Below are 14,359 nucleotides of genomic sequence, written 5' to 3' on the forward strand. Positions count from 1 at the left end.
AAAAAATGGAACTAAGGAGATAAGGACAGTTCTATATTTAAGAGATGAGGAATTACTCTTTACTCTTACTCTTTTACTTGTTTCAGTCATTTGACTGCGCCATGCTGGAGCACCGCCTTTAGTCGAGCAAATCGACCCCGGGACTTATTCTTTGTAAGCCCAGTACTTATTCTATCAATCTCTTTTGCCGAACCGCTAAGTGACGGGGACGTAAACACACCACCATCGGTTGTCAAGTAATGCTAGGGGGACAAACACACACATATACACACACACACACATATATATATATATATATATATATATATATATATATACATATATACGACAGGCTTCTTTCAGTTTCCGTCTACCAAATCCACTCACGAGGCATTGGTTGGCCCGAGGCTATAGCAGAAGATACTTGCCCAAGATGCCATGCAGTGGGACTGAACCCGGAACCATGTGGTTGGTTAGCAAGCTACTTACCACACAGCCACTCCTGCGAATTATGTACATTATTTACATTTGACGGATATTTGTCCTCATCAATGTAAAAGGACAGTAATTCTGAATAAGAACTCATAAAGAGTAAAAGGAGCCTTGAGTCACCCACTTTAGTACTGGGACCCAGTCCACATTAGCAGATGTACAAAACATAGTTGGTTGTTTTCTCTGTTGTTGTGTGTAGATGACATAGACCATGAAGATCCATAAAATGTGAAATCCATCCAGCTTATGCCATCAGGCAAAAACAAACATGAATAACAATGACAGTGAAGATGATATTAGGTGTCAAATAGGAAATTTGTAGAAAAGAAAAAAAGTTTGTTAATGTTTTATAAATACAAGGAATAGTTTTATTCCTCAGAGGATGCACCCATATTGTCAATACACTTTTGCCATTTCAGTGGTAGCTTGTCCAGCTCAGAACTATAAAAGCCTGGCAATCTAGAGTAATAAAATCTTGGAGGGCCTGTTTTACAGTATCGTCAGAATAACATTTTTTTCCGATCAAAAAGTTATCCAAATTCTGGAAGAAGTGGTAGACAGTGGGGGCAAGATCAGGTGAGTATGGTGGATGATGGAGAACTTCCAACTCCAACTCGTGTAGTTTTGCCAATGTCATTTTTGCAATGTGTGGTTTGGCGCTGTCTTGCAATAAAATAGGAGTGGATCTGTTCACTAATCTAGGCTGTTTTTTTAAAGTTTCTGCATCATTTGGTCCAGTTCGCTGCAGTATATTTCAGTCGTGATTGATGAGCCAGGTTTAATGAAATCATAATGGATCACACATGTGCCAGACCACCAAACACACACCATCAGCTTCTTTTGATGACTTTTGCTTTTTGGATTGTGTTTTGGTGGCTCGTCTTTGTCCAACCATTGTGCTGAACATTTATGTTTGTTGTACTGGATCCATTTCTCATCACATCTTACAATTTGATTAAAAAATGATTCATTTTTGAGACGAGAAAATAGCATAATGCAGGCTTCCAATCGTTGCTGTTTCTGATTTTCATTGAGTTCAGGTGGAACCCACTTATCCAACTGTTTCACTTTACCGATTTGAATGACGAGAGTCAATATTATTTGCTTGCTAACATCAAACAACAATGATAATTCACGGGCACTTTGAGATGGATCTGACTTAACAGTGGCTTTTAGTTCGTCATTATCCCCCTTTGTTTCTTGTTGACCACATTGCTCATTTGTGAGGTCAAAGTTACCAGAACGAAATTTTTGCAAACCAATTTGATACTGTTTGCTGTGTAATAACATTAGAATGAAATACCCCATCGATATTCTGAGCTGTCTGTGATGCTCTCTTACCAAGAAAGAACTCATATTTCAAAACTGTATGAATTTCCAACTTATCCATCTCCAAACAAAAATAGCAAAAAAAAAAACGGTTTATAAATACTTTATAAAGTGCAATATGAGTTTAGATGTGTCAGCTTTCTAACAAAAAATAAAGATTGTCAAATATAATAATGGCGCAAATTGAGCTGTTGTCAAAGTTTATCATATACCTTACTACAAATTTCATACTTGACGACCTAATAATATCTCAAACAGATGTATTATGTGAATATATACATAATAGATATTTGTTAGATTTAAAAAAAGAAAAACTTTGCATATTTAACTATTTGAGCTATAACAGTTGCTCATGGAATCGTATGTGACAGTACTTTAAGAAACTAATACATACGGAAGCTGAATTGTAAAAATACTGAACAAATAAGCTGTAGTGCAAAAGTATATTTAAATTGTTTTTTTCAAACATATACAATTACATAAATTCATTAAAAGAAATCATAATTATATTTGAAGAGCTATTACAATTATTATACCTGAGAAAACCAACTCTCCTCTGATGGTGTCATTCTGTGTTTCAATGTGGCACCTTGAACGCCAATAGCAATAGTGAATTCCTAGATATAATAAAAGGGGAGATATTTCACTTTAATATCATATAAATTGAACCCAAATTATACAGTTTTTTATTGTCTAACAAAGCTTAAGCAAGAGGAACTTAAACACAGCATGTTTTGTGTACAATACAGTCCCATTAGAATTTTAGGAATCTTAATAATTACCTCGGGTGTTTACATTCATCTTCTCATACACAGTAATATAAATCCTCAGTCTATATGTATTATTTGGTATAATAAACCCTCTACATCTACATTATTAAGCGTATTAATAAATCTACTAAATATATGTATTATCCTGTATACAGTAAATTCTCAATACATCTACATTATCAGATATGATCATTCTTTCTACTTAAGCACAAGATCTAACATTTGGTGGGAGAGGACTTGTCAATAACATCAATCCCAGTATTCAACTGGTACATATTTTATCAATCCTGAAAGAACAAAAGGCAAAGTTCACCATGGTGGAATTTCAATACAGAAAACAAAGCAGAAGGAATGTTGCTAAGCATTCTGTTTGGTGTGCTAATGATTCTGCCAGATCACAAACCTAATTACTAGATATATTAATTATAAATCCACTGTATTATAAAACCTGATAGTAAACTCTCAATATACTTGTATTACCAGGTATGATAATAAATCCTCAATATATGTATCCTGGTTTCAGAATAGGCAGCACATCAAATTCTGGCATGACATAAAGACAACTAAAAGAATTGGAACAGGAAAAGCATCTGGCTGCAAAAAATTACTTCCAAACAATTGTCCAACCCATGCCAGCATGAAAAAGCAGATGTAAAATAACAAGTATGATATTAAATTCTCAATACTTCAGAATTATTTGCTGTGCTATTAAATTCTTTGTATATCTATAGCATTAGGTACAATAATAAAAATACTTTGCATATGCATATTTCTCATGCTATTTTTTCATCCACTAAATTTCTCCAAAGTCCAACTGATTACATATTCTTCTGCTAATTCTTAGTTCCATAAAATTTTAACTGTTTGCAGAGTGCAGTACGGTCAAATGCAGATACTATTTAAATAAAGCACTATTTCATAAATATTCCAATTTATACTCTTTTCTAATCCCTACAGTATATACATTGATATCCTACCAAGCATCATGCAACATATTTAAAAACAAGGTTATGGAAGTTTACATGAGAAATTGAAATCGTAATTAAAAATTCTGTACATCAATCTTTCAGAAACTTTATGTATAAATACCTATTTCTTTTACTACCCACAAGGGACTAAACACAGAGAGGACAGACGAACGGATTAAGTCGATTATACCAACCCCAGTGCGTAACTGGTACTTATTTAATCGACCCCGAAAGGATGAAAGGCAAAGTCAACCTCGGCGGAATTTGAACTCAGAACGCAGCGGTGGACGAAATACCGCTAGGCATTTCCCCCAGCACGCTAACATTTCTGCCAGCTCGCCGCCTTATGTATAAATACCAATGAAGTCATTCTATTCAATATGTTTGTTTAGGTAAAATGAATTTCAATAAGTATAACGTGTTTTCTTCTCATAAACTATATTACCAAAACTAGAGTCCTGTTATATACAACTGGAAGGGAAATTCCAATAGGAGTTTCTTCAAGAATGTTTTATACAATACTAGCAGTATCACCCGGCGTTGCTCGGGTTTGTAAGGGAAATAACTATATAAGTATTTTTAGAGATGTAAAGTATAATAGCCATCTCAATATGGCTAACCACAAAGGGGAGGGGTGTTACTGTAGCTTTTTACGTTCTGAGATTTAATAATAAATTTTTAGAGAGTTACTTCCCTTATATATGCCAAAAATGCATTAAAAATGGGAAAAATTTATGGTAAATTTTTTTTTAAATCGTAGACTCATCGTAGACGCGCGCTAATACCCAGAAGGGCTCGATGTGAATCACGACTATAAGATACCCGGTTTTGGTTAAACTGCACCGCAAAATGTGGAAGTAGTTAGGAATCTAAATCATAGGAGACAGACAGCACACAACCTCACTTTTATATATAAAGATTAACAAACAGAACCAAATTTAATAATTAAATGTCTAAATGTCTCAGGTGAGATATTGTCAATATAATTATAATTTTCTAGGCTATTAATAATCTTTAGACTGTATATTTACAGTATTCATAATTATACTGTATTTGAATAAGTTTTGATTTCTAATCATCAAGTGCCTTATTGTTGAATATGCAAATAGTTCCAGCTCAGGCCAGAACTAGGAAGCTTTATTTTTAAAAAGAGACTAGTAATGGCTATATATTAGAAAGAAGGGGTTACCACTACAAGTCTAAGTTGGGACTATGTAAGTAAAGTAAATTAAATAGGCGCAGGAGTGGCTGTGTGGTAAGTAGCTTGCTAACCAACCACCTGATTCCGGGTTCAGTCCCACTGTGTGGCACCTTGGGCAAGTGTCTTCTGCTATAGCCTCGGGCCGACCAAAGCCTTGTGAATGGATTTGGTAGACAGAAACTGAAAGAAGCCCGTCGTATATATATGTATATATGTGTGCGAGTTTGTGTGTCTGTGTTTGTCCCTCCAACATCGCTTGACAACCGATGCTGGTGTGTTTACGACCCCGTAACTTAGTGGTTCGGCAAAAGAGACCGATAGAATAAGTACTAGACTTAAAAGAATAAGTCCTGGGGTCAATTTGCTCGACTAAAGGTGGTGCTCCAGCATGGCCGCAGTCAAATGACTGAAACAAGTAGAAGAGTAAAAGAGAGAGTATTGCAACTAAACTGATCTTCGTGGGTTTAGATAGGCTTTCCTGTTTAAATGATCAACTGAACAGCCTAGAATAAGTATAAAGTGGTTAAATATTTGATAAATACTTACACCTTTAGCCTTAGAAAGAATCAGAGTCAGACTATGTTGACAAAGCCCAACTTTTTTAATTACATTAACAGGCCATCCACTGAGTTTCTTAACTACCATCAATTCCAGTTTTCCTCACTAGACTTGGATCAACTTATATAGCTGTAGCAAAAGACATTTGACTAAGATGCCTTGCAATTCTGAAATATCATGACTACAAAATAAACTTCTTAAACACTTGGCCATATCTGTGTCTATGTGGACTTATTTAGGAATAAAGCACCTGATGTTGACTGAAGGTCAAACCAACTGAAACTTAGTGTTGATAAAATATGGTAAATATATAGTGTAAAAATGAAAATTGTAATAGTACAAATCGAAGTGAATGTTATAAATGATATCCTCACAACTGCATTCCTTTCAAAGAAGGTGTTTATTTTAAATTTTGTAACAGAAAAGACCCCTATTTATGAATGACCATGGGATTGCACCTGGAAAGTTTCCCTCCAATGCACAAGTTCAGGCAAGGTTGTTTATGGAAAACCAGCAGTCGCCCATGCATACCAGCCTTCCCTATCCATGCCACTGGTGTTATCCAAGAATAAGGCAAAGGCTGATACAGCTTGGCACCAGTGATGTCACAACTCATTTATACAGCTGAGGAAATTGGAGCAACATGAAATAAAGTGTTTTGCTCAAGAATACAACACACAGCCTGGTCCGAGAATTGAACTCACTACTGCATGATTGTAAGTCCAACACTCTAACCACTGAGCCATGCACCTTCACATTTTAAATTTTATATATTGTAGATAATGGTAAGTTAGATAATATCGTCTATGGCAGGAGACTGTAATACAAAATATGAGACAGAGGGAAAATGGAAAATAGAAATAAATCATACCTTCATTGCTGGATAATTAAAGGTATCCATCTTGTTATCTAATTTCACTTTGACAGCAATAGATAACATATCAAGAGAATCTGGACCACATCCAACAGGACGACTGCTTTTGTCAAAAGTAAATTCTGATTTAAAGATAGTAGGTAGGAGATCTGATACGCTAGATGGTTTCTTTTCAGTAGATGATGTCATTTGAGGACTTGTACTCATAAACTGAGATTGGTTACTTTCTACAGGAGCTGAAATAGAAAACATTTGTATAAATTGATAGAAGAGTTTGTTTGCAAAGACAGACTAACAAGAGTTAAACATAAGGTTGTATATATTTATTATCAAAGAATGAGAGAGATTTCATTTCTTTTATCAAACATTTTGTTGCTGCAACCCAAATGATTTTTGCAAAACTTTGCCCTCAGCCTATATTGTAAAAAATGTCTTTGTTTTCCTACTACTAACATAGAGCAAGGTTCTGTAACTGGTTTGCCGCCGCACGCTGGTGTGCCACAAGACGATGACAGGTGTGCCACAGTGTAACCTGAATATAAATTTTTTTCCTTATACTTTTAGTTATATTTTTGGTTCAGGTGTGCCACCAAATTTTGAAAAGAATGTAAGTCTTTTGGAAAGAATGCAAGTGGAAAAGGTTGTGGAGCACTGACATAGGGCATAAGGCCTGGTATTCAACAAAAGCTATTTTTAAACCTTTTATGTAATTTCATCGTTATATACTTCACTACACTGTTCTTTACACTTTAAAATAAATCACTGTGGAACCTTTTAGAAAAGAATTCCTTTCCTGTTAAGTGAACATTTATAATATAAAGCTATCTATGTTAACATATATTAAGCAGAGTTGCTTGGTAATTGCCAAGGATTTTTCTTTGCATCAGGAATGCAACGTCTGGAATTTAATATGCTGGACCTCCTTAAAGTTTTTTTTAAATTTTTAATTTTATTTTATTTTATTAATTTATTTATTTTTTTCAGAGAGAAAAAGGCTGCACCAGGGGTTCTAGAATTGGTAGAAGGAAGAAGGAATTTCTACTCAAATTGGAGACCAGGTCTGAATGCTTGCAACAATGTGAACACTGTCAAAGGAGCCAATGGTGGTGTTAAACAGGGCCACAAATCAAATCTATAATGTAAGAACTCAGAAGGCAAAGAACTAGATCAAGTACCATATGGTATCTCATCAAGTGCACTAACAATTCTGCCAATCCACCACCCTGGACAGATATTTTACTGTCTTTATAAGCTTATTTATGACACCCTCTACATATATCCACGTCCAATTAATTTTCCTTGAATTACAAAAATGCAATGATAACAATCCCACTCTTAAAAATGTCACAGGAAGTATGTGCGTTCATATTATCTCAGACACAATTTAATCAATGACATCAAGATTCACATGGCACGTTGTCTCAAAAGCTTTTGAATTGATAGAAATAATTTTTCAGAAATGTCATAAAAAAAAAAATTTCTGACATCCTTATCATCTATTCAACCAAGACATTTCCAACAGCTTTATCTCACCTGCCAAAACCAATAATATCATTGCAATATTTACTTTCCTTTCTATTGACTTTAGCTCATCTTTCCATAATCCGCCAAGTCTCAGAAAACTCTTACCTAAAGTTTTTGTAAATTTACAGAAACCAGGATCATACTTACCCTCAGCATTTACCCACAGTCAATGTAAACCTAAATTATATACTATTTTAGTCTAACTTGTAAATCTCTCTGTTCTTTTGCCACAACTATCTATGCAATGCTATGAAAATTTATTTAGCAATGTTTCACTTTCATAAAAGAAAGTTCCTCTTCCCATTCTTTTGAAAGTGAAATCTCTGGATTTTCAGTTTGAAAGTTTTAATCATTTTTAATAGTTTCTTTTTTTCTTTTACTCTTTTACTTGTTTCAGTCATTTGACTGTGGCCATGCTGGAGCACCGCCTTTAGTCGAGCAAATCGACCCTGGGACTTATTCTTTGTAAGCCCAGTACTTATTATATTGGTCTCTTTTTGCCGAACCGCTAAGTAACGGGGACGTAAACACACCAGCATCGGTGTCAAGCAATGCTAGGGGGTCAAACACAGACACCCAAACACACACACATACATATATATATACATATATACGACAGGCTTCTTTCAGTTTCCATCTACCAAATCCACTCACAAAGCATTGGTCGGCCCAGGGCTATAGCAGAAGACACTTGCCCAAGATGCCATGCAGTGGGACTGAACCCGGAACCATGTGGTTGGTTAGCAAGCTACTTACCACACAGCCACTCCTGCGCCTATTTTCTGGATTTTATTTTTGTTTTCAATATTTATTCAAAGTAATAGTCTTTTTCTTTTCTTTCACTAAGTCTGTTAAGTAGCAATTTAATACAAGAATCAAGATTTTTCCAGCATTATGACAAAGTTTTATACCAGGGCTTCAAAACAATGAAATTTTAAAGCGAACATCACATTAATTTTATAGGAATCTATATCTACTTACGGCTATGGAAAAGATCTATTTTGTTTGATTGGAAGCAAATAAATTGAAGGTCAGGATCACTGTTATAATTGACAACCATGAAAAGAATAGCATCCTTAGCAGTAATAGATAATTCACTGTTACAATTGGTTTCATTTGTCACATCTTGTGGAATCTGAAGATGAAATAGAAGAGATATAAAATACATTAACATCATTTTTTCTAACGATAGGAACTTTTGCTGATTATATCTTAAAACACAGGTGACTGGGAAAAGTATCTTAAAACACAGGTGACTGGGAAAAGTAGAAAACAGTTTACAACTGATGAAATACAAGATAATTTACACCCACTCAAGCAATTTAAGGAAAAATGTTAAACAGCATTGAAACTGAAATATTGATTTCAAATTTTGGCACAAGGCCAGCAATTTCATTGGCAGAATGTGATCTCAGAATGTGAAAACTGACAAAATGCTGCTAAGCATTTTACCTGGGCATGCTAACAATTCTACCTTGTATTGAAACTGAAATAGTAAATATACTAATGTACATAATGGTTAAAATTTAAAAATAAATATGTTTACACTGATGCCAGGACCCCTGGACTGGTGGTACGTAAAAAGCACTATCCGAATCGTGGCCGATGCCAGCGCCGCCTCGACTGGCTTCCGTGCCGGTGGCATGTAAAAAGCACCATCCGAATCGTGGCCGAAGCCAGTTCCGCCTCGACTGGCTTCCATGCCGGTGGCACGTAAAATGCACCAATCCGACCGTGGCCGTTGCAGGTGGCACGTAAAAAGCACCCACTACACTCACGGAGTGGTTGGCGTTAGGAAAGGCATCCAGCTGTAGAAACATTGCCAGATAAGACTGGAGCCTGGTGCAGCCTTCTGGCTTCCCAGATCCCCGGTCGAACCGTCCAACCCATGCTAGCATGGAAAGCGGACGTTAAACGATGATGATGATGGTGGTGATGATGATGTTATTTACATTTTGAAAATATCTAAAATCTTATAAATTTCATTGCGAAACAACTTCATAAATGAGATCAGTTCTTGTAATAGCTCACCTGTGAAGTGACATGGACTTTACATTTACTTATGTTCAACACTAATGACAGTTTACTCTGCAGCTGACGTTCTGTATTTTGTTTAGAATGAAAATTGCGCTGACCTAAAGAGGGAAAGCTGCTCATATTTTGACTTTCATCAGAATCACTCTCTGAGTCCATTGCTGTGGAAAAAGAAAGAGAAATTGGAATGTTTCATTCAGTTTGATATAGGAGTTCAGTAATATTTTGATAGTTAAGTTAATCAGATATCACATGATCATAAAAAATATGTCCGAGAAAACTTCAAAATGTAAATTCAATACCAAGCAATATTAGACAATATTCTCTAAAAAAGTGTTCACTGTAAACTTTGGATTAGTATAATAAGATAAAATATGAGTTTTGCATCAATATTTCATATACCTCTCCATTAATCATTACTTAGTAGTCTGGACATAAAATCTATACAAGCTACTTTGATTCTTACAATATATCCCATAAACTACATCAATGGCATTATTTTTTCAATTTTTATTAATCTCAAAGACTTTTCAGTTAAGATAAGGGATATCATTAATTTATTATGATGTATTACAGACACTTATTTTATCACTATTAGTGATGAAAATATAAAATAAAATATAATTTCATCAGGCAGTCATTGAAATTGACATCAGAGATGGGAAGTACCAGACTAGATACCACTAAACATCTAACATGCTTTCTATCAAATAATATCAGCTCTTCAAATATATATATATAACTAGCTGTATCGCCCGGCGTTGCTCGGGTTGTAAGGGAAATAACTATATAAGCATTTTTAGAGATGTAAAGTTTAATAGCCATCTCAATATGGCTAACCACAAAGGGGCGGGGTTGTTACTGTAGCTTTTTACGTTCTGAGATTTAATAATATATTTTTAGAGAGTTACTTCCCTTATATAATAGCAAAAAAATGCATTAAAAATGGGAAAAAATGATGGTAAATTTTTTTTAAATCGTAGACTCATCGTAGACGCGCACTAATACCCAGAAGGGCTCGATATGAATCACGACTATAAGATACCCGCTTTTGGTTACACTGCACCGCAAAATGTGGGAGTAGTTAGGAATCTAAATCGTAGGAGACAGACACACAACTTCACTTTTATATATAAAGATGGTAAGAAAGAAAGAAAATAATGGTGTGAAGCCTCAAGTCAAATACAATCAGGACATGTCTGGTATGTTATATGTGTGATTTTTTCTTGAAAATTCAATGGATACATGGTACTCTAGTACTGTTTGAGCCAGGTGAATCTTGGCTACAGAACTAACATAACTATTAATAATATGTGAGGGTCTTTATAACTGAATCGTGAACAACATCGTTTAAATATGACAGCCAGATAAAGTAATATGTTGTTACCTGCCTGAAAATGAGCGAAAAGTTATAACAAAATGCTTGAAATGAATTTGAAAACTTTCTGTTGACTCTAATTTAGTCTAATTATCTGAACCTTTGGTGCTTTTAGTTCACTCTGTTACAAGCATTTGGATCAGATCTCTGTATCTGGCAATAATTTGATATCTTGATATATTACTTGCTACTGTACATTCCTTAAAGTAGTACACCTAAAAGTGGTTCTGTAGATATAACAACAGATGACCCTGTCAGTAAGTCAGGAGGCTGATCTATTATCTTAACAGGTCCACCAGCAGCCACTGACAAGGATCAAAGCAGTGGTTATGAGAAACCCTTGCATCCTGGGATTTTTAGCCTTTCTAACCACTCATCACCTCTCTCTGATAATGTGAATAGTTGCATAGTTCCTCTACAGCAGGAAACCTGTTCTGGCTCCTGAGTTGCTTTAATCCATTATTCCATATCATAAAGTCACTTTCCACTCTTCTGTAGGGCCACTCAGTTGAAAGTGATCTAAGTTTTGCAAGCTGCTTGGTAACCTCATTAATGCTGGAGCAATGCAAAAAGCATCCAGTACACAATGTAAAGTGTTTGGCATTAGGAAGGGCATCCAGTTGTAGAAACCATGCCAAAGCAAACACTGGAGCACAATGCAAAATTTGGATCCATTGGATCCTGTCAAAGCTTCCAGCTCATGCCAGCATGGCACATTGATGTTAACTGATAATGTTGATAAAGCACCCACTACACTCACGGAGTGGTTGGAGTTAGGAAGGGTATCCAGATGTAGAAATCTTGCCAGATCAGATTGGAGCCTGGTGCAGCCTACTGGCTTCCCAGACACTGGTCAAACTGTCCAACCCGTGCTAGCATGGAAAACAGATGTTAAACGATGATGATAATATATATATATATATATATATTTATAGCTACTTTGCTTACCAGAGTAAGCACATAAATGCGAAACAAGGTAGAAGAAATAGTACTCAAATACCAGAGTAATATGCTGCCTATATATACACTTATATGAATATATATATACTTTTTTACTCTAGGCACAAGACCCGAAATTTGGGTGGGCAGTCAATTAGATCGACCACAGTATGCAACTGGTACTTAAATTATCGACTCCTCCCCCACGAAAGGATGAAAGGCAAAGTCAACCTCGGCGGAATTTGAACTCAGGCAGAAACATGTCCATGACTGTTCTCTTATCTCCTTATCTTTAAAAGCATGTGAAGTGAACTTTGGAGAATTCTTGATTCTTGAGATCATCTCTGCTTCTCATACGAGGCTGGTTTCAGCTGTTATTTGTTAACCGTGATACATCCTCAGGAGGCGAAGATTATTTTAATAAACCAACAATTTGTTGTATGGTGTTTGATATGCTTGCATTTGTATATATTGTTCATATACATCTCTCTGGCTACTTTAAGTTATCTATCTTAACTCGTTTTGTTTTATGTATACACAAACACACACACATACACACACAATATGTTACAAGCCAATAAATGAGTTTTTATATGGTTGCTCAACTAGAAATAGAAACCAAGTCTCCCTCAAAAACACACTATATTGTATTTATAAACAAAAATAAGGTGCACATTGGATACTGTAGCCTGAGATAACCTATGACTATAAAGAGAAGATTGTCCCTGCTACTTAGCCTTCTATTAGAGGTCTGCTATTTAATCAGGGCATTCATTGAAATAATATAGACTTACTACTGCTGCGTGGTTCTGACATATAGTCAGGATGAAGGTACTGCACTCTGAAAGTGTTGTCTAGAGTTTGACCTGGCAATAAACTTTGCTCTTGGGTGGAAAGAGGAAATGGTGCTGTTGGTTCCCATAACAACAAGTCATTACTGATTCTGCAAAATACAAAAACAGAAACATGGAAAATTGAAACATCATTTAGACATTGTATACACAAACATACAAAGAGAATGAGAATTTAGCACTTCTTTCTCTCTCTCTTCTTTCTATGAATAAATACATATATATTCTCTCACTCTCTGATTGTCATTTCATGTGTGTATATGAGCATGTGTGTATACACACACACACACACACACACGTACATGCACAAAATATCATTATTCATATTTATTTTCTCCACTGAAATACTATCAAAGCATCTAATGCGCTTTTCCTCAAATTGGTGTTTATAAAATCTTTTAGAAATATGTTTCAGTCAACCTTATTTAAAGTACAAATATGCTCATCACATCTGGAATATATCCTCACCTTCACCCATATACTTCCTTGAACGTAATCCTCACTATGTAACTAGATAGTCAGCTCTAGAAAGATTGTACTGTCTTATTATCAACAAACCAAACAATATTTTAAATATCTAACACAATCCCGGTAATCCTTTAAACACTGTTTAAGTCTACTGACTTTACTGGTGAGAAAATATAAGTTGTAAGTTCATACTTTTTTTATGGGGTATTAATAATGTAAATAAAATTGAATACAAATAACTTGTAATTAAAACTATATCACAGATTTAATTTCATTTTCGTGGCACTTAATATTGAGTACACACACAATTCTCTTCAACCTGTCTTGAATTTCTCTGTTATTGCCTGGAGGACTATGATGAATAAAAGGGCTGATCCTTGGTGGAACCCTACTTCTACCTGGAATTCTTCATTATACTCATTGCCAATCCTAACCTTACTAACAGCCTCTCTGTACAGGACCTGTACAGCCCTTATTAACCATTCGTCAATCCCCAGGTTCCGCATCGCTCACCAGATAAGGGACTGGGGGACCTTGTCAAAGGCTTTCTCCAAGTCCACAAAAGCTAAGTATAGGGATATCTATATATAGATGTATATATATATTCTTTCCAGTAGATGACCCTGCTTAATATGTAGAAAATGCATAAGTAGAAACTCCATAAGATGTACCTGGTGTAAGCTTTGGATACATAAGAGGTGCAGCAATATTAAAGGAAGGTTAACTGGGAAGATAGTTTTTGTGCTTGAGAGATGTGTAGGTGCAATAAGCACAAGAAATGTAGAGAAAATAGACTCCATTAAATACAGTGGGGGAGGATACCCAGAAGTAGTTGATAGCTTCTGTTATCTAGGTGACCGAGTCAGAAGCAGAGGTTGATGCTCCAAGAGTGTAGCTGCTAGAACAAGAATAGGCTGGGCAAAGTTCAGAGAGCTTCTACCTTTTTTTTTGGTAACTAAGGGCCTCTCCCTCAGAGTGAAAGGCAGATTGTATG

General features: G+C 35.5%; 1 protein-coding gene across 2 annotated transcripts in view; it reads right to left on the reverse strand.

Moving 5' to 3' along the window:
• The window catches only part of LOC115209875 (autophagy-related protein 2 homolog B), a 197,429-nt gene that overhangs the window by 55,150 nt on the left and 127,920 nt on the right, over positions 1-14,359 (reverse strand). For both annotated transcript variants that reach the window (XM_029778451.2, XM_036501567.1), the window contains exons 20-24: positions 12,841-12,989; positions 9,727-9,890; positions 8,677-8,830; positions 6,169-6,407; positions 2,337-2,417 (exon numbers count right to left, since the gene is read on the reverse strand). In XM_029778451.2, coding sequence (XP_029634311.1) covers positions 2,337-2,417; positions 6,169-6,407; positions 8,677-8,830; positions 9,727-9,890; positions 12,841-12,989 — 787 coding nt within the window. The remainder of the gene's footprint in view (positions 1-2,336; positions 2,418-6,168; positions 6,408-8,676; positions 8,831-9,726; positions 9,891-12,840; positions 12,990-14,359) is intronic.

This window comes from Octopus sinensis, linkage group LG3 (genome assembly GCF_006345805.1).
Source record: "Octopus sinensis linkage group LG3, ASM634580v1, whole genome shotgun sequence".
Classification (NCBI taxonomy): Eukaryota; Metazoa; Mollusca; class Cephalopoda; order Octopoda; family Octopodidae; genus Octopus; species Octopus sinensis.